The 27,107-nt window shown below is 38.7% G+C and overlaps 1 protein-coding gene across 3 annotated transcripts in view; it reads right to left on the reverse strand.

Annotated features, from left to right (window-relative positions):
- CBFA2T2 (CBFA2/RUNX1 partner transcriptional co-repressor 2) overlaps positions 1-27,107 on the reverse strand; it is a 131,435-nt gene that overhangs the window by 19,621 nt on the left and 84,707 nt on the right. For all 3 annotated transcript variants that reach the window (XM_081033604.1, XM_081033606.1, XM_081033605.1), the window contains exons 2-6: positions 17,831-17,974; positions 13,723-13,964; positions 5,043-5,132; positions 1,289-1,470; positions 88-341 (exon numbers count right to left, since the gene is read on the reverse strand). In XM_081033604.1, coding sequence (XP_080889730.1) covers positions 88-341; positions 1,289-1,470; positions 5,043-5,132; positions 13,723-13,964; positions 17,831-17,974 — 912 coding nt within the window. The remainder of the gene's footprint in view (positions 1-87; positions 342-1,288; positions 1,471-5,042; positions 5,133-13,722; positions 13,965-17,830; positions 17,975-27,107) is intronic.

A 27,107-nucleotide genomic window follows, 5' to 3' on the forward strand; every position in this document is an offset into this window, starting at 1 on the left:
AATCACTATTGAGATTACATAAAACACTCCTACAAATCAATTATGAAAGAAAATAGTCCCAAAGAAGAACAGGCTTATGTCACTTACTAAGATTGTGGTGTCTATCACGAACTTCTCGATGTTCTAGCATCTTGTTGGGCTCACGATACAGGTGGGAGGTTGCAATATCTTCTAATGTGTAATGCTGAAGAGGCGGAGGGGTAGGATGGAACTGGCCCCCAGGATTCATGAGGGGCACATTGAGGGCGGGGCTGTGCCGGGGAGCAGGGCTGATGGTACACACTCTCTTGGCAGGAGGTTCAGGAGGAATTGTGTCTCTTTCAAAGCCGCTCTCTTCTCTCCTGCAGAAGAACGGGAAGTACATATCTGAGCCCATCAACAGGTGTTCTGCAAACATGTTCTCGAGTGCCTACTTTGTGCTACGCACTTTCACACACAGAAGACGATAAAGAAAGGCTGGACAGGAGGCATGAACTGAAATGTCTTCAAGGGCCAGGAAGATAACGGAAATTGCTGACTTACTCCAGGATGAAAAGAGAGGTCAAATTCATCCATTATCAGGCAGAAACATCTAAGCCTCATGAAGCAAAGGAGAGGCTAAGGAGAAGATGGAATTTTCTTATATCATATGAATATGGAGGAAATGGGTTTAACTGTGTTTAAGAATGTTTTCAGGTCAAATTTTCTACTGTGGGGGTCAGTTATTGAAAATAATTCTCCACGTGGGAGAAAAAAATACTCAATAATTAATATAAATTGGTAGGGTTTTTAGTCATTTAGCTTCAATTGTAACAGATTTTCCACTGTTGTTAAAATATTGCTTCCTTGACAAACCATAGAATATTGTGGTAGACACTGATACTGAAATTTCCAGAATAATGTCACTTCCATCTTCAAAGTAATGGTGATTCATTAACAAGTATCAATAATTAATTGTTGTACTTTTTCAAGACTTTGCACATCAGAAAAAATGCCTCAGGCAGATTGTGTTTCTTAAGGTTCTGGAGCAGTGGACCCATAAAATGCTCTAGAGCAGTGTTTCTCACCAGCAATATACTCAAATAGTATTTGAAGAGTTTCCGAAAAATACTCACGTCTGAGAGTGACACCTACAGATTTAAGAAACAGTCTGCGGCTTCATGTTGGGACAAAGCAAAACTAACCTTAGAACTTCTGAGTCCATACCCATATAAAACCACAGTAATCAAATTCTCTTTCTTTCACAAGCAACGGGAATGCTCAGAGTGGTTCCAGAAAAACAGGGACAACCGAGCTCTTCTCTGCTCACCTCTCCGGACTGGGCCTCTTTCCGTTTCCATGCACTTCCATGAGCAACTCAGAAGAGTCTGCAGGTGACGCGATACTTGTGTTGAGCAGGAGGTGTTCGTGCTGAGCCAAGTACTGGGATGGGGTCTGCTTGGCGGCCCGAGCGCAGTGCAGCAGTTCTCGCTGCAGCAGGGGCAGGTTGGCCTTGAAAAGAAGAGGCAGGGGCTGGAAGACAGCTGTCTAGGTGTCAGCCCCACACCCCAGGGCTCAGCACCTCGAAAGGCTTTCACAAAGAAGACACAAGACCAAAACACTTCTCTCCTTGCCAGTCTGATTGCCATATACCTCTGTGAGTAAAGTAACATGAGCTTGAATGATTGGCTGACTTGTCTGTTGCCCTTGCAAGATGCAAATGCCCTTAAGGAAAAGACTGTGCTTTATTTACCTCTGTGGCCTAATACAGAGTCAAGCAAAGATCAATAAATGTTGAACACAGTAATTTTAAAAGGTATACATTTTTGAAGATTGTGGTCAGCCAGAGAATTAGTAGTGCCCACATGGGAGTAGGAGGAATTCATTGTTTCCTCTGTCATTACAAGGCCTGGCTTCGCGCTTCTGAATCCCAACCCGTTTTTGGTATCACTACTCAACCTGCCCTTCGTGTTCTCTGAGAACTGCCATGGAATTCTGGAAATGGTGAGTATTCTGGTTTTGTTGGGACATGAGGTATTAAAAGTATTGGGAGTGATTGGAATGAAGCCTTAGGCTAGGCTTTGAGGGTACACAGGTCACCCTCGGGCAGAATCTATTTCTTAGGGTGGCATCCTTATTGGACATGTTTCCTTATTCTGTAAAAGGATAATCACATACTGATTATTTTTCCTTCTCCTCAAACGGAGAAAACCTTTAGTATGGACATATCATATTAAAAAACCCTATTCTCTTTAAACTGAACTCTCCTTCACATACAAATATGCTTTTCCCGTATTCCTTTTATTAAAAGAATGAAGAATTATATTTTTCTCTCCAAAGTAAAAACAATTCAGACCAAGCCCAAAAGAGAAGTCTTTATTCCAAGGGAAACAGATGAGCAAGGGAAAGGAAAGTTTTAATACATGCAAGGAGTCATCCCTTTACCAGGGGTTAATTTAGTAGGCACCATAATTAGTGACTGTTTTAAAGTAGAAATAAATTGACAAAAACCCAAATGCTAGCCAACAAACTGCCACAACAACCTACACCTCATGCTGTTTTCCGAAATAACAGAGTTAAGAATAGGGAATTTGATGACACAAAACACTTTTTAAGTTTCTTCTATAACTTCAATCTCAGAGCAATTGTAACAACTTAATTGAAAAAATACCATGTCAGATCTTTACATCTGTAACATGTGTGAACCCTTTAATAAATTTGAAAAAAAAAAAAGCTTAATTTTTTCCTATTAACACAGATTTCATAAATCCTTCTTGATTCCGGAGTCTTGGGGGAAATAATTGTCTACTGGCTCTGACATACAGAAATCAGACCGAGACAGACCGAGCACAGCTGTTTCGGCGCTGAGCAGGCGCCACACACAGGCTGCCGGGACAGGCCAAGGCGTCAGTGTTGGAGGGGCCCCAGCACAGGCCAAGCACCTGAGCCCCGCATTGTCCTGCATGGCTGCTGTGCTCTAATCGAAAGTGTTTAAAAACTGGTAACAGTACTTCAGTAAGATGACCCATCTTCTTGATGTTATTACATTTTCTTAGGAAATCAAGGTAAAGCAAAAGAAGATAAGAGGGGCACATTTATTGGCCAGACATTTAGGCTTTGTGAGGCAAAACTGAAGATATTATGTGAGTACTCATACACAAGAGAGGAAACCAATTTCCAAACATTGTATTGACAAAGCAGTCAAAATACAAAAAAAAAATCGAGTATAGTTTTTTGGTACTATAGCAGTCTACTACTAATGAAAAGCATGTAATTCATTTGGCAAGGGAGTGGATTAAGGATAACATTTAGCTTAACTGGGATTCAAAGTAACGTTCCCTCTTACCAAATCAATTACAAATGTTCATTTGTGGAAAAAAAGCATTCTCTCCGGGGCTGTACAAAACCATGGGGTGGGCTGGACTTGGGTCAGAGGCTTCCAAACTATGCCTCTGGTCTAGAGCACACTGGGCTCTGGCTATAGTCTTTCCTTGCCTTTAAGCTATTTTATAACTCTTTGCTATCAATAACTGATAGCAATTCCAAATAACTGTTGTCTATGGGCATGCATAAAACTACGTCCAGCAGAGGTTCAATTGACTTCCCTTGCACACTGTGCGAGAAGCCAATTTTACTTCTGTCTGCCCAGTCGTATCAATAATCCTGATCTATAAATAAGCCTGTTCTCTGAGTTCTCCCCTGGACGGGTTTTAACACCTTACTGATTCCCTCATTGATAGTGAGTTAAACAAAATCTTTGACACGGGTTCACTTTTTATTTGTCTGAGTTATAATGATATCTGTTTTTACTGTTTAATAGGAAAAACAATTAGCAGTGGGAAAGCATGGTATGCACGGCCTTTCCCAAGTGATCGAAGTCAACATGACCTAGTATGAGACTAATGAACATTTATGTCTCCTGGCAGCACACAGTGATATCTCACCTGCTATATTTACTGCCTTGAAATACATACCCTGATTCTAATCATGAGGAAGTATTAGAAAAACCCAAATTGAGATATATTCTATAAAATAACCACCTCATTCGTACACTTCGAAAATGCCAAGATCATAAAAGGCTGAGAAGTTATTCCAGATTAAAGTAGAAGACACATGACCATGAAATGCGAGATGTGATCCTGAAGTAGATACAGGACCAAAAAAAGTTTTTCTTTTGCTGTAAAGGACATTTGCTGTAAAGAAATAAGGTCTATAATAATAGTGTTTTATCGATGTTAATTTCTTGATTTGATAATTATACGAAAGTAATACAATTTATCTATGTCTGCAGCTTACTCTCAAACTTTTCTGAGGAAAGAATAAATAGAAAGTCAAAGGATAATAATGCAAATGTGATAAAATGTTAATATTTGGAGATCTAAGTAAAGGGTACAGGCATTTTCATGTACCATTTTGCAACTTTTCTGTGAACATGAAATTATTTCAAAATAAAACATTCTTCTTAAAAGGACACATTATATATAAATCTAACACTGTTTTAACTTATAGGTAAGCACAACAATTTTGAACAGTGTCCCCAAAAGTTGTATGTCCGAGAACATTAATTCCAGAGGCCATAATTAAAAGCTATACTAAATTGGGGGTTGGGAAGACACAAGCTCTGCCTTCCCACATGCTCTTCATCCGTAAGGTAAGAGTCTGAACTACAAAAGGCCTCTTTTTTGTCTGACAGCCCCTCTTCAGCCTCTGGCCACAACCAAAAGATTTAGTGTCCAGTTACTTCTTCTGCTGGGAGCCCAGCCTCCATGCCACGCCGACACGTCTGTCCCACTCACCACCTCCTGCTCCGTCCTCTGCCCGTATCTGTGTGTTACCAGGGTAGTCTGCATACAGACCACAAGTCAAGGCTTTTGCAATTCTCATCTCATCAAATACATCTCATCCCATCAACGATACGACTCATCTGCAGACTGCACTCACATTTCTCTAGTTGCCCAAAATAAAGATTACGAAAATGTATAAACCACCATGATTTAGATCACAGAACAGGGATCCCAGCAGCAGATCTTGAGGAAACATTGAAGATAAATAACTACCTTCAGTAATTATCTCATAAAAATTACCTTGAGGAATGGAATCACAAAAGGACGAAGAGGAAAGTTTGTAGCCTCTTGGAGTTTGCAATGGAATTCTTCAATTGTTACTGTAGAGTTCTGAAAAGAGAAATAACTTTGTTCAACTTCTAAAACTAGACACTATCCTAATATAAATTTGATAGTGTGAGCCCTTTGAAATCATAAGGAAAAGGGTAATTCCAAGGGCTCTCCTGTGAACTCAGGTCCCTCGCAAAGGGTAACCAAATTCTGTTTCCTTTATAAAAGAAACGCGGCCTCCTTGATTTTCTTTGCTCTACTACCCTAACTCTATTGTAAGTTCTCCTCTATGCTCAGCAGCCTTGGCTGCAGAACAGAGCACTGCCTGGCTCACTACCCGTGAAAGAGGCAGTCAGGTCCCTTGCACGAATGGGTTCATTGCAAGTCACCTCAGATACAAGAAACCAAGCTTACAACATCAGCGGTTGAACAGATCCTGATCAACTCAGAACCTCATTTCTTCATAGGTTCTGCCTATAACCTGGCATCAGTTCCCCAAATCTTCTGAATCAAAAGTTATGGGGGGTGGGGGGGACAATAGGCACATTCTACCTTCAGGTGATCTGTTTGCAAATCAGAGAACCTCCAAATAGACAGATTCCTATGGGTAAGATTTTAGTATTCCCAGGAAAGTTATTAGTACTTCCTCTGTATTTTTTCAAAAGTCTGGCTTAAAATTAGGATTCTCAGCAACTCTTCTAAGAGGAATGTACATTCTTCAAAGTTCACAAAACAATTTCAATTCCTTAAAACACACTACAATAACAAAACTTAAAAAAAAATAATAAAACTGGGATTAATCTGAATTCTTACTCTCCTGAAAGAACAATTACCACTTCTAGAAATTTATTTTTATAAAACCATCAAGTGTTCAAAGATGGAAATATACCATACAAATTATACATCAGCACAATATTGCTTCTTAACAATTAAAAAATGGAAAACATATAGGTCATCAACAAGAAAATGCATTAAAAATTATAATATAGTAATACCTCAGAACACTTAACGGGGGCAGATTTGTATGAATTAATGAGGAAACGTTTTATAATATACTGTTAAGTGAAAACTCAGAAACAGTATGCCTTCTAATAATCCATTTAGGAAAATAACACACACAGTATTTTATCGGTCTGGAAGGACAATTACAACAGCAGTGATTTCTGGATGTGAAATTATGTTGAGTTTTCCAAACACGTCATATTAATATTCAGTAAAAGTTAAAATACTTCCCTTAAGGGAAAAAGAGCATATCAAATTTAACCACGTTAACTAAAAATATTTGAACAGTTTACCTCATTTCACACTAAAACAATTATTTTAAACTTTAAGTACATGACATTTGTACAATGCAACCAAAGGTCCTACGGAGTAGTCAGGAATAAAAAATAAGTGTAATTGAATGATCTTCTTTCCCTACCACAGTGAATGCACTTGGGCCTCAACAAGTAAACACAAGTAGTGTAAATCTATGGAAAGACTGTATGAATGACGAAGTTTTCTCATGGATGGACAAAGGAGGAAAGGGTCAACTGTGTGGCACAGAGGAACGGTGACTTAGGCCAGTGAAACTGAGCCAGGGTTCTAGATGTACTACCAGCTGCAAGACAATGCTCTGTCGGAGAGGGATGACAAGCCACTATTCTGTGATCCTTCCCTCTCACACCATTATTTACTAAATAAAAGCATAGTTCTCTTCCTCCCTAAACACACCTAGTGTGGGGGAAAACAGGTTAAGCTATTCATTATAGTGTGAGTGATGGACAGCAGTGCAGCACACGACTGGGACACAGAGAAAGTATGTTTCAATCAGACTTAGGACGACAAGGAAGGTTTACACAAGTGTCATCTGAAGAAGGCACAGCCTTGGGAACGATGCTTCTGACAAAGAGAAGAATGTGAAAAGGCAAAACTGCTAAGGGGATCTGGTCTCTGGATCGCAAAGGCAACACCTATAGTGGTCTTAGAAGACGATGGGTATAGATGGGTGACCAGACAAAATGTTTACTCCTTTAAAATTTTGAGATAATTATAATCATAGGAAGTTGCAAAAATAGTACAGATAGGTTCCCATCCACCCTAAATCCAGATTCCCCCAATGGTTATATTTTAGATACCTATCGTGTGATATAAAAACTAGGGAACTAACTATGAGTAACATTGATAAAATGTTTGTATAGCTCTATGCCATTTTATCACATGTGCATATATTCATGTAACCCCCACTGCAATCAAAATATGTAAGTGTAGAAACCTCATCTACCTTTATACTCTCTGGTTTATAAGTGTCTTAAATATTTCCTTTATATATACTGACAACCATATCAGACAATGCTGTAGTTTTTGCTTCAACCACAACACTTAATTTAGAAAATTCAAGAGGAGAAGGAAAGTCTAATGTGTTCACTTCTAATTTTACTCTTTCCATGTTTTTCATCTATCCTGAAATTTCAAGATTTCTTCTTTTATCATTTTCTTTGTTTCAGGAACTTCCTTTAGCCATTCTTTTAGGGTAGGTCTGCTGGAAACAAATTCACTTCGTCTTACTTCACCTGAGACTATTTTGAGCCATCCACACTTCATTCCAGAAGGATATTTTTGATATATTCTGGGTTGACAGTTCTTTTCATTCAGCACTTGAAAAATGTGCCACTTCCTTCTGGCCTCTGTGATTACTGATGAGAAATCCACTGTCACTGCAATTTTTCCCTTATAAGCAACATGTTTCTCTCTCGCTGCTTTCAAGGTTTCTTTCTTTTTGCGGGGGTGGGGGTAGGGAGGTGGGGTGTCATGTTTGAGGTCTGCTCAGCTTTTCTGAATCTGTAGGTTTATAATTTTTTGGTCAAATTTGGGGAAATTTCAGCCATTATTTCAGCCCCATGCTCCTTTTCCTCTCCTACATAGAATCTGATCTTTTATTATACTCCTTCACGTCCCTGAGGTTCTGTTTTTTTTTGTTTTTTTGAGCCATTCTACCTGTCATTCAGATTAGCTGTTTCTTTCCTATTGTTCAAGCTTCGTCACTGATTCTTTCCTCTGTCCTCTCCATTCCTCTGCTGAATCCATCACCAAGTTTTTATATTTTTCAGTTCTAAAATTTCCATTTATTTCTTCTTTCTATCTTCTATTTCTTTGCAGAGCCTTTTCCCCATTTGTGTTATAATTGCTCATTGAAGCATTTTCATGGTAGCTGCTTTAAAATCCTTGTCAGATAATTCCAACATCTGTCACCTTGATTGATGTCTTTGGTTATCTTTTCTTGTTTCAATTGAGATAGTCCTAGTTCTTGGACAAGTGATTCTCTACTGTATCCTGGATAGTTCGGGTTCTACGTACTAAGATTCCTTTTAGCTAGAAAGAGGGTTTTTTTCTTTCTTTTTCTTTCAGTGCTCCTAAGTGTTTCCAGGTTACTAGCTTCTCGAGCCCACAGTCTGGGATATATAATGAAAACACAAAACGCAGGGAACTCACTGCTATGTACTTCCTTGGGTCAATCTGCCTTCTTCTCTCTATGTTTTAGTCTTATTTTTGTTTTATATAAAAAGTCCAGGGTTTTCTGCCCTATTTGTCAGGAGCAATAGGAAGTATACCTTTCTGTTGTACCTCTGAACCAGACTTGGTATTTCATGACCACAGCATTTCCATTAAACTAATGTATTGTAACTTATTCAGGTTTTTATAAAACATGTAGCTGGTTGCAAATTTTCTTTTGGCATTATAATGTTGAACTGATTTTCTTGGTGTAGATTATTATTTTGTTAGGATGAATTTCAAGGAGAGAAACTGGTGAGTCAAAGGAAGTGCCTTGCTTATGGTACCTGGACCACTGCCGAACTACCCTCCAAAATGTGTATTTTCCAGGGCCGGCCTGGTGGCTCAGGCGGTTAGAGCTCCGTGCTCCTAACTCCGAAGGCTGCCAGTTCGATTCCCACATGGGCCAGTGGGCTCTCAACCACAAGGTTGCCAGTTCAATTCCTCAAGTCCCGCAAGGGATGGTGGGCAGCGCCTCCTGCAACTAAGATTGAACATGGCACCTTGAGCTGAGCTGCCGCTGAGCTCCCAGATGGCTGTTGGTTGGAGCGTGTCCTCTCAACCACAAGGTTGCCGGTTCGACTCCTGCTAGGGATGGTGGGCTGCGCCCCCTGCAACTAACAACGGCAACTGGACCTGGAGCTGAGCTACGCCCTCCGCAACTAAGATTGAAAGGACAACAACATGACTCGGAAAAAAGTCCTTGGAAGTACACACTGTTCCCCAATAAAGTCCTGTTCCCCTTCCCCAATAAAATCTTTAAAAAAAAATAATGTGTATTTTCCAAATCAGTAGGTGGAGTACGAAACATTGCCCTTTTTCTTGCCGTGGAAATCGGCCATGCTTGTACTCTGGTACTGGTAGGGACTCCCATTCTCTGCTACACCAGAAACATGGAATGCACACAGGTGAACTCAACTCCTGCGACCTAACTGTGCAGCCTTTTCTGACTTGGCTAACAAAGTCCCCTCCACCTGGAAAGACTATTCCACTTACATATGCTCACCAAAATCTTGACCATTCATTTCATAAATAGAAGACTAAATAAGGCTTTCTTGAGTAGGGAAGCATAACAATCTAAAGATGTTCATTTTCCTCCAAATGAGACCAAATTTTCAATAAGATGGTGGCAAAGCCAAAAGAAAAAGAAAAAAGAACTGAGTTGTAAGTTCAAATGCAACACATAAGACCATCATTTTATCTATGAATAATGGCAGTTTTATTTATCTCGCTCCAATCCTTACATCTTATTTGCTAGGCGAGAATGTTCAGGATTACACTGAATAGGAGACAAATCCTTACCTGGTTCCTAATATCAGAGGGAAAGCTTTCAAAATTTCAACATTAAGCATGAGGCTTGCGTACAGTTGCTTTTAAATAATATATATACTATATAAAACTGTCATCAGATTAAGGAAGTTCCTGCTGTACCTGATTTGCTAGGTGTTTTTCTGTTAAAAATAATGAATGGGTGTTAAATTTACAATTTTTTCCTGTGTATTACTGACATATATTTTATTTATTTATTTATTTATTTATTTATTTATTTATTTATTTATTTATTTTTTAAAGATTTTTTTATTGGGGAAGGGGAACAGTGTGTACTTCCAGGCCTTTTTTCCAAGTCAAGTCCTTTTTTCCAAGTCAAGTTGTTGTCCTTTCAGTCTTAGTTGTGGAGGGCGCAGCTCAGCTCCAGGTCCAGTTGCCGTTGCTAGTTGCAGAGGGCGCTGCCCACCATCCCTTGCGGGAGTCGAGGAATTGAACTGGCAGCCTTGTGGTTGAGAGCCCACTGGCTCATGTGGGAATCGAACCGGCAGCCTTCGGACTTAGGAGCACAGAGCTCTAACCCCGAGCCACCGGGCCGGACCCTACTGACATATATTTAGACTTTCAATACCAATTGTTATAGGCTGATGTGTGCGACCCCTCAAAATTCATAGGTTGAAACCTAATCTCCAATGTGTTGGTATTTGGAGGTGGAGGCTTTGGAGGGTAGGCAAAGCCCTTAAGAGTGGCATTAGTGCCCTTATGAAAGAGACCCCAGAGAGCTCCCTTGTCCTTTCCACCCTGTGAGGACACAGTGAGAAGATGGTCAGCTATTAACCAGGAAGTGGGTTCTCACTAGACCCCAAATCTGCTAGAGCCTTGATGTTGGATTTAGCCCCCAGACTTGTGAGAGTTAAGGGTTTGCTGCTTCTAAGTCATTGAGTCTATGGTACCCTAAGAGCCTGAACAGACTAAGACACTGATCTTAATGAAAATCCCAATTGAGTGTGAGTACAAGTTGGTGTAACACTTGAGAAAACTCTTTGGCCTTATATACTAAATTTATATGCATACCCTATGAAATTCCAATCCCACTGTTCGGTGCGATGCTTGCCCACATGTACCATGAATAAGAACACTCACAACAACATTATTTGTAATAGTCCTTTTACAGAAAAGAATCAACATAGCAGACCTAAAACTGGAAACCTTAGAAAAGCCTGCTTGCAAGCTTGGGCCAAAGGCTGGCATCTACAAAGTTGGCCGATAAACAGTTTCCTACATGGATATAAAACTTTCCCTAACCAAAAAGCTGGAAGCACCTCAAGTGTCCACCAATAGATGAACAGATAAACAAAATGGGGTATATGCGTACAATGGATTATTCAGCCATACAGTGTAGGACATTCTGACACAGGCTACAACATGGAAAACCCTTAAGGACATTATGCTAGGTGAAATAAGCCAGCCACTGAAAGACAAATACTGTGTGATTCCACTTATATGAGGTACCTAGAGTAGTCAAGTAGAATTGTGGTTGACAGGAGCTGAGAGGAGGAGGGAATGAGGAATTATTCATGGCATAGAGTTTCAGTTTTGCAAGATGAAAAGAGTTCTAGAGTGGTGACAGTAGCACAACAACGAATATACTTAATACCATTGAATTATACAATTAAAAATGGTTGAGATGATATGGCAAATTTTATATGTATTTAACCACCTCCTAATGATATAAGAAAAACATCGGGGGAAAAAAGTTAACGTAAGCATGGCCATTTAAAAGAGATGATTGGCTACATCTACATATGCTTTCATAGCTAGAAAAAGATTCACTTTTCCTTTTCTGCAAATGAGGCCTGCCATTTATTCTTTCACTCTTGAAATTATCTTTAAGTATAGACTCTACTTACAGTAATTTATTGGTGGAATTGGCATAACATTCTGATGTCTGCTTTGTTTCCAATTGTGTTCAAACTCATTTTGACATTTAAGGCCAATTTTATTACCTAGATCGAGTAGGACTTTTCCATAGTAGTGTAAAATCTAACCAATAAACTCTTTAAACACTTTTTTTTTTCAAAACAAAAACAAAATACTTTCCCTAACTGGAGAGGGTGGTTCACGGTGCCTAGAACGTTTTTGCAAACAATATGGTTTATGCTGAACACCGGTTTTCCGTTGGTAGTCTGGAATTTCAGTAGGTACCAGGCAAAGATTGCCTATGTGCCCAGAGTCCCATAAAACCTTGGGTATTGAGTCTCTAAGAGGCTCCCCTGGGCAGAAACATCGCACACATGTTGCTGCATTTTCACTGCTGGGGTAATAGCGGTGTGACCAAGATAGGAATGAAAGAGCATAAGGAAGCTTGCACATGGACTCCTGCAGATTCCAACCACGTCCCTCTCCTTTATGAACCAGCTGTGTATCTTTATTATGTCTCTAATAAATCTTAATTGTGAGCACAACTATGTGCCTGCTTTCGGGGATTCTTCTATCGAATCTCAGAGCCTAGGGGGTATAAAAAGTATAAATTCCAACACATTCCTAGAATAAACCACATAATAGCAATGAAAATGAACAACCTGACAACCTACAGCTATATGAGACAACAGAGATTGGATCTCAAATGTTTAAATAATCATTTACTGCATTTTGCCTTGTATGAAAGTTGTTTCTTCCACACTAGACTGAGAATCATTTAAGACAGCAGTTCTTAAACTTTTAAAATGTCTCAGAATCCCTCTAATTTGTGTGGGTTACATCTATCAATCACCATGTCAGAAATTAAAATTGAGAATTTGAAAAACATTATTAATCCTTTTCGAAATAACTGTATTTTCCCCAAAAACAAAGTAAGAAGAATGGCACTGTTACAGCTTTGCAAAACTTGCATAGTACTTCGCTTAATAAGAGACAGCTGGCTTCTCCTCGCTGTTTCCGCACTGCTTCTGGTGCGACATCCAGCATCACAGCCCCTACAAATTCCATCATACACTCATGAGAGAATAAGGGGGAAAGGCAAGTAACATCTTAATATTATTATGAAAGTGATTTTGACCTACCGAACTTCCTAAGAGTCTGAGGGAATCCCAGGGGTCCCTGATCACACTTTGAGAATTGCAATGTTAAAGTTTAATACTGTGATTCATCTTTATCACATCCAGAGGCTAACACGCAGGAGCACGGGGTGCTTTTACAGGAGGTAAAACCTTGAAGAATTCGATTTACAAACATTGGGAACTGGCAGAACCTCCCATATACACAATGAGAGGCAAACCCTACCCAGCTGTCACTGCCAGAAAAGTACTCCCTTATGCCACGGGTTCACCACATTCAGTATAGAAAGATAAATTATGTGTACCTTAAAAACTCTACAGAAACCGTATTTGCATGAGGAGCTGAAGAATGCAATCCCTTTGATACTACTTATTACGACCACGAAACTTACAATTTTACAAATTATTATCTTGAAAATTAAAGTCGCTACTTTCTTTCTCTCTGGTTTGGAAATAATATACCAGGCACTGAGTATATTAAGTAACAAAACCTTGTATTAATTTGGTCGAACCTCAGTGGCCTGTTGAAACTGTTTTTTTCAAAGCTGCTTATTGGAATTAAATCAACACCGTAAGAAATAAGGTAAACATAGGTTTGTTTCTTTGGTAAACATTTTTAGACACAATTGAAATCTACAAATCAGTAGTTTTATGTAAGTTGTATAATAACTAATCTAGTCTAGATTTTGCCACATTGCTACACGTTTGGAAGTGAGCAGAAATGTGTACAACTTTTCTGCTGGCCTCGGTTCTGAGCCATACACTCAGGCAGCCGGTGACAGTGATGCTGTACTTACCACCAGCGCAAGAACTAGAGTCCGCACCTTCTCCCCGATCTCAGGTGAGATGTCATTGCCAAACTGTTGCAGAGTGGTGAGGAAGCGCTTCAACTTGCTGAGCTGCCGAGCACCACAAGTGGCTGGCAATTGTTGATTTGTTAGTGCTGATGATGTGGAGGAGGCAGGACCATTGCTGAACCTCTGTGGTGGTGACGGGGCACCATTCAGGGTAGGTGGAGAATGGTTGGTGCCATTGCTTACTGAAAGAAAGACACAGTGAAAGACTCGGTGTAAGTGCCAAACACAGGGATCTTCGTTAAGCTCTTCTTGTTTGCATTCTCCTTCATTTATTCATCTGAATTTTGGAAAGCACATGTTGAGAGTACACAAGGCCCTGCTTCTGCCCTCAATGAGATTGCTACCCAGTGAGACAGACTGTCAGCTAAAAACTAGTAACAGAATAGCACAGAAGAGTTAAAACCAATGCATAGAGTGCTACAAGAGCACAAAGAGACATCTAACTCTGCAGGTGCCACGGGCAAGGGTCGGTAGTTTTAAGGCTCTGCCACAGGTACTTGATGAGACGAGTCTGGGAGAATGTGTATATGCAGTGACTGGACACTCATGCCCATTTCTTATGCCACATCTCCTTCCCAATATTAGGGTCCCAAAGAAGCTAAGCAGTTAGAAGGTAGTACGTGAACAAGACATCCAGATAACAGAGTTTTGTTAATGTGGGAAGTGTTTTCCTAGTCTATAGGTTTAATAACTATTTCTGCACTAAGACACATCTCTTTGACCATTCAGAATATTCACGCCCATCAGAGTCAGTTTCTCTCTGCCTTGACAGTACTAGCTGAATAAGGCCAAATTCTTGGCCAGTCCATAAAGCATTTTCTAGACAACATATAGGACACTCCCATTCTGTATTTCTGTTCAAATTATATATGTGATTAGTTCCAGTTTTCCTATTTTCCCATTGTTCTTAGTCATTTCTTGCTAGTTTTAATTTAGAACACAACCACAGAGCTAAGTTCTTGGCAGCATTAAGGAAAAATCTCCTTCTTCACTGAACAGTGAAATAAAATTACCTAGTACCTAAGAGTCAATAGATTTCCATTTACTCTACCCAGGCTTGAAAATCTAAGAAGGTAAAAACCGTGTCTAAAAACATAAGAAAAAATTTAAGACTTAAGCAAAATTTAAAGAACTCATTCGTTTGATTTTTACCTAACTTAGAAAACTGACATTTACTTATATTTTATACATTTAAAAATTTTCCATTTCCCTTCATCTTCCTCCAAGACAGTCATAGTTGGTTGATCGCTATTCTTCCTTCTTCACTGACCTTTATTCAAATTTGATCTGTATGAAAATCTTCTTCATCCTATATTGCTCAGATATCACCTGTATTAAGAAGTATTCTTTGAGACTCTGCTGATCCATGTTAAGGTAAACCCTAGACTGTCAGAGAATAACACGGAAATGTTAAAACCAATGTATAGAGTGCTACAAGAGCACAAAGAGACATCTAACTCTGCAGGTGCCACGGGCAAGGGTAGGTAGTTTTAAGGCTCTGCAACAGGTACTGTTGATGTGTCTGGGAGAATGTGTATTTCCAGTAATCTGTCCTGTGTACAGATGCTTCCATTATGTTACTTACCAAATTATACTTATTTGCAATGCCTTAATAGATTATAAACTTCTTTAACTTTTCCTTTTTTTAATTGGTTTCCGGTGCACAAAACAATGTAATAGTTAGACATTTAGCATTTATACCCCTCACAGTGACAATCCCTTTCCCCCCCTCCATTACACCTCTGACATCGCACACAGCCATTACATTTCCACTGTCTCTATTCCTAATGCCGTACTCCGCTTCTTGTAACTATATATATATACACATATATATATATATATATATATAGTTTATATATTTAAAGTATATATATATATATATATATGTTCTTTATATATATATATAATTACAGTTGACATTCATTATTGTTCAACTTCAGCTTCAGGGATTATACACTTCTTGATGAACACTCGTACACATCTGTGTAGATATACTATAACTAGCTAAGTTTTGTAAACTGTGTATACTGTATATACACTGGCTTTGTTTATTAGCTAGCAAAGTTAGGTGTTTAGGAAAATGCTGCTGAATATGACTCACTGCTTAAAAGACTGTTAAGGCTGAGAAAAAAAGGGTGATTTCTCTTCTGTATCTTCCACTTCCAAAGATCCCTAGAGCCGCTGGAAAGAAAGCTCAACACTCAACGGCAGCAATCCAGAGAATTAGCTGCAGTGGCCTGCCATTGCTATGTGTTCACAGAAGGGTCACTTACCACTGGAGAGTGGCCCTCTTGAAGCAGTCCACAAAAATAATACATTACTGTGCTTTTAGCCACCCTGATGCTCAGACAAGCTTTTTCACAGCCTCTTCAGTGAAAGCGCATGATCACATTTTCTGCAATCAAACATATCCACCCCCAAGTAGTGAAATATAGAGGTAAAAAGGGCTGAATTTATGTACACATATCCCTATTGTCTGTATCTTAAAATCTGAATGATAGCCTCGGTCTAAGTCCGTTTCATTTCAAAAGAGTACTTATGTAAGCTAAGGATGTGTAACTTTGAGATAGAAAATAGAATTTAGGAAAAGGGTATCAAACTTCATTTCATTCACCCTGGCTCAGATTGCTACTGGTGCCACTCATTTAATTTCAAATGTTTTGGGAAAATGATAATTCAACCTTCTATTAAAGCTGTACCGTAGACACTCTTCTCTTGCCTTTAAAGATAGTAACACAAAACATAAATGTTTGAGCAAAAATAGTGTGTTAAGTTTGTACACTGGTGTTTAAATAAGAAAATGCATGTAGCACCTAGCACAGTGCTCTGACATTCTGTGGAATGTACCCCACAAATAGCAACTTTGTTCTGTTTTATGAGGCAAAGTATCTATAAGTCAATGAGAAGTGGAGATAGCATGGGTATGGCATGGCAGAACTCAAATTAAAATCTAGACATGTATGTGTCTATGTGTGTGTATATGCATGTAAGTCTAGATTTTAAATTGAGCTGTTTTTTAAGTATGTATGTAGGAATGAAATTGCTGAGTGACAGGGTTTCTGGAAATTCAGCTTTCATAGATACTGCCAAACAATTTTCTCATTCTCAAACAATGTACGAGTATTCAGGTTGCTCCACACATGCTCATCGAAACTTCATATTCTTTTTCATTTTGAACATTCTTGTGAGTGTATGTGGTATCATAGTGGGTTTTCGTTTGCATTTCCTTAATGACTAGTGGAGGTGAATGCCTTAGATTTGTTGGCTACCATATATAACTCTCACGGACTGAACTGTGTCCCCCACAAATCCTATGTTGAAGTTCTAACACCTCAGAATGTGACTATACTTGGAGATCGGGCCTTAAGAGTCAAATGAGGTGCTCTGGGTGGTCCTAATCCCATACAACTGTGGTCCTTTGAGAAGAGAAAGGGACAATAAGGGTGCATGTGCAGAGAGGAAGGGCATGGGGGTACAGCAGGGCAGCAGCTTCTGCAGGCCCAGGAGAGAGGCCTCAGGAGAAACCCAGCCTGCCGACACCTTCAGCGTAGACTCCAGCCTCCAGAACTGTGCGGAAATACATTCCCACTGTTTACACCACCCAGTCTGTGGTATTTTGCTACGGAAGCCCTAGCAAAGTAATAGTCATTATTCCCTTTTGTAAGACTTACCATGACCATACTGGAACATTTTCAGAAGTAGTTTGGTAATTTTATGAAACTTTAATTTCTATAAATCAATATGATAATTTGAATTCAGTATTTTAGAGCCAAAGAAATTATAATAGCTACTTACCAGACAAAGAGTGTGGAAAAATATTAAGACCACTAAATTTCCAAATGTCTAAATTAGCTAAGTACTATTCTCAGAGGACAAAAGCAATCTACAAAAGTAAGAAATAACCACCCATATATCCCTGATATATATATCTTTTAATAGACATTTTGAACATGCTGAGAATAGTATATGCAGAAGGCTTAATGGCAATCAGTCACTTAAATCCAAATGTCACTCTGAACCATAAACCCGAGGAATTAAGAGGTCTCACATGCTGTAGGAGTAAATGACACTGGTCTGGGTCCTCCGGGATTTATTGGGGGGAGGGGTGGCATGGTGGGAGGTGAGGATCTTGACTGTATCTTCACTTCCACAGGCGATCCAGGCATTGCTGGCACCCTTTTCTCAGGACCAACTGCAGAGAATAAAAGGAATGGAGGTCAGAGTTTTCTATAAAATAATAAAAATGGTGGCAACAATTTGAAATACCAACATATTCTCCTAGAAGATTGAGAAGTTAAGAAAATGCTCAATAGGCTGAATATGTATCTTTTTAATCCCTTGAACTGTCAATGTCTCCTCAACTGGAAGAGGGGTCTTTAAAAGTAGTTAAGGATCTTGAGAGGAGGAGATCATCCTGGGATATCGGGGTGGACTCTAAATCGACTATGAATGAAACCCTCATGAGAAGAGTTGAAGAGACACATTCCAATAAGAAAAGAATATGTGGAACGCAGACGTGGCCACAAGTGAGAACACAGTGCGACAAGGGAGGGAGGTAGCAGCGTGATGCAGCTACGCCCAGGAGTCCCAAGGATTGTGAGACAGCACCCGAAGCTAGGAGAGAGGTATGGAATATTCTTCTTCTGAGGCCCCAAGAAGAAATCAACCCTGCTGGACTACTGGCCCCTGAACTGTGAGAGAAGACTGTTGTTTGGAGCCACCCGGTTTGTGGAACTTTGTTATGGCAATCCTAGGAAATGAAAACAAGGCAGCAAGGTCAAGGGTTGATGTGACCTAAAAGTTAACAGTGAGGATAGTGGCTGAGAAAGAAACCAGGTTATAAATTCAGTTTATCTCAACTGCATCCTTTCTTAACTTCTCTCTATAAATGAATCAAATTAGTAGAGGAAAAAAGCTAACGTGGGACTCTGCACCAGTAGGCGTCAACTGCATGGCTTGGAAATAGAATCATAATCAGTTGTATATAAATTACTATGAATGATGAAGTACTACATTTTGATACATATCAACTACTCTCTTTAGGAAACTACCACTCTAGGAAAAAAAGAGGGGGCTCAACATCTTTGACATCAGGCATATAAATCTTGCTTATGACACTTGTTCTAAAAGATGAAAAGTAGAGAAGATTCTAAACAAAGCATAGGTTGCTTCACCCATGGGATAATTCATCAGCAGCTGTTTGATAACATTAGACAGCAACAAATTCCAGAAAGAGAAATTTGACAAATTAAACCTAATGATGTTAGAATTAGGTCTGAGCTACAATGAATAAGAGTAATATTTTATTATCTTCCAAGTTATTTTTTCCCCATTAAAGGAAACCTGTTATATACTTGTTTAACAATAGGGTCAGGGCTACCATGTCACCTTTAAATTGAGCTCTTTTCCTCTCAGTAATTCCAAGCTTTTCACTTAAGTACCATGTGTTTATTCTCTAGTAACTGCTGAATTCGATTAAAGTACAAGAAATTGACACGAAAGGTTCAGGTGAGAATGTTAAATCAAAGATTTCTTTCTGTGAGATCAGTTGTAAACACAATACGTACAAGAGCATTCGTGACACTGGCAACAAGGTACATCTTTGCACACTCATGGACACTGTCTAATGAGGAAAATATCCCCAAATATTATTTTTAATGCTTCAGTCTGCCACATTTTGGAAGAGATATAATGAATACAGAAAGTCAGTCAAGGAAGCAATGCTCCCCAAATTGCAAATTCCCTGACAAAAATGTGCAGCTCTCCGAAGCCATGTGGGCAACACTGCCAGCCTTCCCATCTCTCTGTCCAGAACATTGTAAAATTGATGGTCGTCCTGTCTGATTAGTGGACTAATGAGCTGTTGCGTTTGCCTTTTTCTTCCTGACAGTATTTTCTCAATGCCCTTCAGAGAACAGTTGACATGTTTCCAGCTCTTCCATCTGGGGCCCAGCTTTCTGGAGGATGGGGAAAAAGGGAAGGAAGGAACTGACAGTTGTCTTGCACTGTTTTGTGTTGTGTGGGGTGTGCAACAACCTAGAGGGAGCCTTTCTTCAGACCACCTGCCCTTACAGCAAAGGCGCCAAAGGCCTGAGGAGGCCTTAGCACTGAGATGTGTTTTAACATTCAGCACTTGGCAGAATGAAAAACTCAAAGCAACCTAACTGCAGAACACTGAATTATATAGCAATTAAAAGCTGAGAAACTGGGCAAAATCCAACCCCTAGAGTCCTGTTTATAGATTAAAACTACCCATCTCTTGTTCACGTCACTACTCACAAACCTGAAACACTAGTGTTAATCCTTATGTTTCAAGCGATAACATTGTCTGGTAGAGAAAGCATGGGTACAGAAACTGAGAGAATTGGCATGAATCCTCATTCTGTTACCAATGACCTACACGAATTTTACCAAATCATTTCACCTTTCTGGGCCTCATTTTTAATATATATAAAATGTGAGGCTTAAATAAGACGTACCTGGCAGGAAAGATGTAAAGATTAAAGATAATGCCTAGATGAGTGCTAGGTAAAGAAAGTACTCAGTACCCAGTAATGATGATTAGAAAACATGAAGACTAGTGTCAAGTTCTGATTTTACCATTTATCTAGCCAAGTTAATATTAACATTTGTTTCCCATGGAAAATGAGTATTCTACTATTAACAATCTATCTAACCTCAGAGATAGTACATGGAGTGATCCAAGAATTCAGTTGCAAAAGCACCATGTACAATGTAAGATGGTATTTTTATTGGAGGCTCGGTGGCACGAATGCACTTCACAGGGTGAGAGACCTATCCAGGTGGTTTATAACCTGACAAATTCAGCAGTTGCTCAGATGGTGGATAAGCGGTATACTCCAAAGTAGGTGTTTTAACCCTCTGCTTGGTGGCTGTGACCTGCCTTTATGTGATCACTGTTAGACTTCATTTCTGAATATTTATGAAATTGATGTTCAGTTTTCTATTCCAGCTGGATCTCTTGAAAGAACGAACCATATGTTGAGCTCTTTTTAATTCTAGAGAACCTTAGATAAAGTTCAAGGAAAAGAAATTCCTTGATAGTGCTTGGACTATCAAAGAAACAAAGTGTATTCAATCCTAGAGGAGCAAAATAACCTTGAGTTTTGTCATAAAGCCCAACTCGATTCTAAACACTGGTTTTATGATTCAAAGTAACTGATAATTTAGTCAGTCTATGAGTTTGTGCTGTGCTTATTTTGAATATTTGGATATATATGAATTAAAAAAAAACCCTCAAATATATGCCTACATAAATTTCCAAAATCACTGATGCTTCAACACCTAACCATGTAAAAAGCCAAACAACTTGGGCTGGAGGAGCGAACATGGAAAAGTTATGTCTGAATAGTGATTTTACTTTTCCATTGTGCAATACGCTAAGGATGTCAAGAAAACAGAAAACTGATGAAAGAGAGAACAAAGTAATAAACTGTTCTCCGCGTGACAGCAGTGCTCTTTTATCCCACATAGGATTTTGAAGAATCAAACATGAAAGTAAACAGCAGAACTATTTTGTAGCTCTAAGAGAAGTAATGATGAACATAAACAAAAACATCCCAGACAAATGCTACTTGAGAAGAATCTTATATGATAAATTGTCCACAAATGAGGGCATTTACAAATCATTATAATAAATTTTTTCTTCAAAGTTCTAAAAATTACTGTGAGGCTGACAAAGGAAGAATAAATAGAAGCGGTATAAATAGGAGGTAAGAAAATGCAATTATGTGAGGGGACTCACATTTAAAATCTACTAAATTTAATCATTTTATTTGGCCATGGAGATGTTTATCTATGCTGAGTTTTGGGTAGAAGAAAATATGGCCGAGCCCTCCTGATGACCATCAATGAGGAAAATGAGCTGAATATAGAGCTTTCAGATACACACATAGCACGGGAATGTTGATCATTCCAAAGAGGAGAGCAAGGAAGCCAATCTGTTTCTTGAAAATAAACCAGACTCCTAACAATTGGGAAGTTTTTAAAGAGAGTTATCTTTGGAGGCAGAGGCAAAAGGGGATGAGGTTCTTTTATACACCGGGGGTGCCAAAAAAATGTCTACAAGTGGACACTTTGGTCAGTGTTGCTCAAGCAGTAGTTCGCTGTAGTCAGAAGTGTCTGGATGCTGATGGTAACCACTTTGAGCACCTCTTGTAACTGCAGAGGTCAAATGTGATTTGTATTCATATTTTGTTATGGGTATATATTGAGTGCTACAATTTTAATACAGTTTTTCTTTCTTACATCGTGCCAATTTTTTGGCACCCTCTCTATATACAAGCATACATTTATATGGTTCAAAAATCAATATGATAAGAAATACTCGTTGTTCCCTACAGACCCCACCCCATAGGTAACCATTTTAATTGGCTTTTTGTGCATCTTTCCATTCTTTCTCTGTACAAATGAGCAAACACAAATATAAAAATTCTTATCCCAACCCCCATTTATACAAGAGTAGCATAATTACGTTAAACTGAACGCTCCCAGTAATGGCCTCTCTGTAGCAATGCCTTTTGCAATGCATCAGGAAGTGGCATCTATTTCCCCATCCCCTAAATCTGGCCTCTGACTTGCTTTCGCCAATGTAATGTGATGGAAGTAACAGGTTTGTGGTTTGTTATACAGCAATAGACGAATAGGCAACTGATCTATACCACATATAAACTGAACTGTTCCTTGTTTTTTGTTGTTCTCGTTTTGTTTTATAATTTACAATATGTTCTAAAATTCTTAATTCCACAACCATTTTAAAAAACACACAAATGCATGATATTCCAGTGTATGGATGTACCAGTTTATTTAAACAATCCCCTACTGATGGATAACTGGATTGTTTCCAATCATCTACAGCTGAATTTTGAGGCTCTCCAGATCCCATGCTACTGACTACCATGTATTTACCAGGTTTGGGCAAAGAGATAAAAGCAGACAGGGCCATGAGTTATGGGAAAACCAGATATATACAAATGTGTACAAAGTACTAAGAAAACAAAGAAGTAGAAATGTTACTCTGTATGAAGGCCACAGAAATCTTCACAGACCATTAAGTAATTCATTGGGAAGGCTAACATGAGCTTTCCAGGTAGCAAATAAGGAGAAAAGCATGAAGAATACCTACAGTGTGAATAGTGCCCCTAAAGTTGGACTCAGACCAAGGGGAAAATCAGGAAAAGGATTTCCTTGACCACAGTCTCTCTAACCATTGCCAAGGGAAGGTAAATGTTCTGAACGAGTAACTATCAAACAAGTAGCATTTCCAACACTGACAATTTTAATCTGCTAAAGACAGAGGAAAGAACATCGAAATTACTGTTGCACTTATATAAAAGCTTATAAGGCTGGCTAAACTGATTATGGGCAAAGCACATCCTGTAGCTCTGCCACAAATCTGAGAACACATCCAACTTTCTAACAACAGGCAGGCTTCCTATGCAGAGACAGCCAGGAATAACTGTTTACAATGACAGATAATTTATCATTCAACAAAAATTGAGGCATAAGGACTCAAGTAAAGAAATTACCAGAAAATATTCTACAAAGACCTTGAAGACAGAGCTCAATTAAAACAAATCAATGTTTTGCTGTATAATAACAATAGGGATTGGAAAACAATTTTTTCCATTCCACATTTATAAATACATTGGAAAATAAATTTATCTAATACATCCGTATGGCTCAGGGATCAGCAAACTTTTTCTACAAAGGGCAAGATAGTATATATATTTCTGGCATCATGGGCCATATGGTCTCTGTCACAACTATACAACTCTGCTGTTGTAGCACACTCTAGACAAACACAAATGAATGGACTTGGCTGTGTTCCAATAAAACTTTATTTACAAAAACAGGCAGTGGGCCATAGTTTACTCACCTCTGCTATAGCTGTTTAAAAAACTGGAAAAATTTACATGTCTAATTCTTTATTTTTATGCCTGTAAAAATCTATTTTAATGCACCTACTGAAGTGGTTCATCAGAACAGCATTTTTATTTTCTTAAGACTAGATATAAGAGGCCTTGACTTATTGTCTTTCAAGAAAAATAATATACAAAACAGAAAAATATATTTAAAGACAGCATTACTTAGGCAACCAACCAAATGAGAGAAAATATTTGCAAACACCTCCAATAAGGGGCTAATATCCAAAATGTATACGGAACTCATACAACTCAACAACAAAAAAGAAACAATCCAATTAAAAAGTGGGCAGAGGACCTGAATAGACACTTCCCCCAAGAAGACATACAAATGGCCAAAAGAAAATTAAAAAAAAAAAAATGTTCGATTTCACTAGCTATTAGGGAAATGCAAATCAAAACCACAACGAGATACCACCTCACACCTGTTAGAATGGCTATCACCCACAAGACAAGTAATAACAAGTGTTGGAGAGGCTGTGGAGAAAAAGGAACCCTCATACACACATTGCTGGTGGGAATGTAAATTGGTACAGTCACTGTGGAAAATAATATGGAGGTTCCTCAAAAAATTAAGAACAAAATCACCATATGACCCAGCAATCCCTCTTCTGGGTATCTACCCAAAATGTCTGAAAACATTTATCCATAAAGATATACGTACCCCTATGGTCACTGCAGCATTACTCACTGTGGCTAAGATATGGAAAAAACCAAAGTGCCCTTTGATGGATGATTGGATAAAGACGTGGTATGTATACAATACTACTCAGACATAAGAAAAAAAGAAATATTGCCACTTGCGACAACATGGATGGATCTTGAGATTATCGTGCTAAGCAAAATATGTGAGACAGAAAAAGTCAAAAGCCATATGTCTTCACTCATATGTGGGATGTAAAACTGAAAGCAACAAAGGAGCAAGAAAACAAACAAACAAAAACTCATAGACACAGACAACAGTTTAGTGGTTACCAGAGGGCCAGGGGGAAGGGGGGATGGTAGAAGAGGGAAAGGAGGTCAAATATATGGTGATAGAAGAACTGACTTTGGGTAATGAACACACAATGCAATATATAGATGATATGTTATAGAAATGTACATTTGAAACCTACATAATTTTAGTAACCAATGTCAGCCCAATAAATTTAATATTCGGTTGGTGCAAAAGTAATTGTGGTTTAAAAGGTTCAAAATAATTGTAAAAACCGCAATTACTTTTACACCAACCTAGTAAAACTTGTTTTAAAAAAACAGCATTATTTAAAGATGGAATACTACTAACAACATGAAGTCAGTGCCGAGGAGTAGCAAAGACGAGGCTAGGTATCTGATGCTGTCCAAAAAAACATGCAGACCTAAGAACTTCAAACATGACCAGCATACCTGTGAAGAATCACTTGCTTCATTATTATGCTAATTTCCACCCTAGTCATCCTCTTATCTCTACCTTCTCCCAGTGCCATCTGACTCCACACATAGAGGTGCCCAGAATACATACATACTTCTAACAACTTGATTAATAACAAACAGTGCAATTTTAAAAACAAGTAAAAAAGATTTAAAGAAACAATTCCCCAAAGAAGAAATAAAGACATAAAATGATGATCAACACATTACTCATCAAAAGAACAAATTATAACACTACTCACATATATCCAACAACACGGATGAATGTCAAAAGCATTAGGCTGAGTGAAAGATGACAGACATACAGCAAAACTTCATACTGTATTATCCTATTTGTATAAAACTTTCGACAAAAAAATAAAAATTAGTAACAAAAAGCAGATCAGTAGCTGCTTAGGACTGATGGGAAGAAACTGATTACCAAGGGACATGTTGGGGGTGTGATAAATCTTTTTATGGTAATGGATGTATTCTATATCTTGACTATAATGGCACTAACACAACTGCATACAATAGCTAAAAGTCAGACTGCATACATAAAATGGGTGGATTTTATTATATATAAACTACACCACAACAAAGCTGAGAAAAAATTAGCAAACTGATTCCAGCAATGTATTTTTTTAAAAATCACAATCAAGTTGAGTTTATCCAAGAAAGCAAGGATAATTTAATTATTAGGAAAATCCAATATAACTCGCCATATAACAGATGAAAAGAAACACTTTAAAGTCACCTCAACAATTAAAGAAATAGAAGATCAATTCCTTAGCTTGATAAAGTCTCTTCCAAAAACCCATATAAAATGTCATACGTATTAATGAAATATTACAAGCACTGCCTTTCAACACAGAAAGAAGATAAAGATGTCCAATATCAATGCTTCTTTTCAACATTTACTCAAGAGTCAAACTAGAACAGCAGGACAGTTAAAAAGAATGGATCTGACAGGAAGAAATAAAATTGTCCTTTTGTACACACCAAATGACTTTCTATACAGAAAACCAAAAAAACCTACCATCCAAGTATTAAAATTAATATGCAGGTTTAGCAAGGTTGCTAGAATATACAACAAAAAAATATGAACCGGTCTGGCCCAGTGGCTCAGGTGATTGGAGCTCCGTGCTCCTAATGCCGAAGGCTGCCGGTTCGATTCCCACATAGGCCAGTAGCTTCTCAACCACAAGGTTGCCGTTTGACTCCTCAACTCCCACAAGGGATGGTGGGCAGCGCCCCTGCAACTAAGATTGAACATGGCACCTTAGGCTGAGCTGCCGATGAGCACCCGGATAGCTCAGTTGGTTGGAGTGCATCCTCTCAACCACAAGGTTGCCAGTTCGATTCCTCGACTCCTGCTAGGGATGGTGGGCTGCGCCCCCTGCAACTAGAAAATGGCAACTGGACCTGGAACTGAGCTGCGCCCTCCACAACCAACATTGAAAGGACAACAACTTGACTTGGAAAAAATCCTGGAAGTACAACTGTTCCCCAATAAAGTCCTGTTCCCCTTCCCCAATAAAACCTTAAAAAAAAGAAATGAACCACCTAACAATAAACCTAACACAAGATACATTAACACTAAATAAGACCATAATGTAAGTAGATTGAAAGACGTAAAAGGAGACAAATAATTGGAAAGATCTATCATGATTATGGATGGGAAGACTCACAATCATCAATATTTTCTCTTCATTTAAATGTATAATTTCAAGGGAGCCAGTTAGCTCCGTTGGTTACAGCGCAGTGCTCATAACACCAAGGTCACCAGTTCAATTCCCACATGGGCCAGTGAGCTGCGCCCTCCACAACTAGATTGAAAACGACTTGACTTGGAGCTTGATGGGTCCTGGAAAAACACACTGTTCCCCAATATTCCCCAATAAAAATAAATAAAATACATAAATGTATAATTACAGTGCAATTCTTATCACATGCCAGTAAAATTTTTGGTTCAACTTGATGAGTAAATAC

Source organism: Rhinolophus hipposideros, assembly GCF_964194185.1.
Source record: "Rhinolophus hipposideros genome assembly, chromosome: 22".
Lineage (NCBI taxonomy): Eukaryota > Metazoa > Chordata > Mammalia > Chiroptera > Rhinolophidae > Rhinolophus > Rhinolophus hipposideros.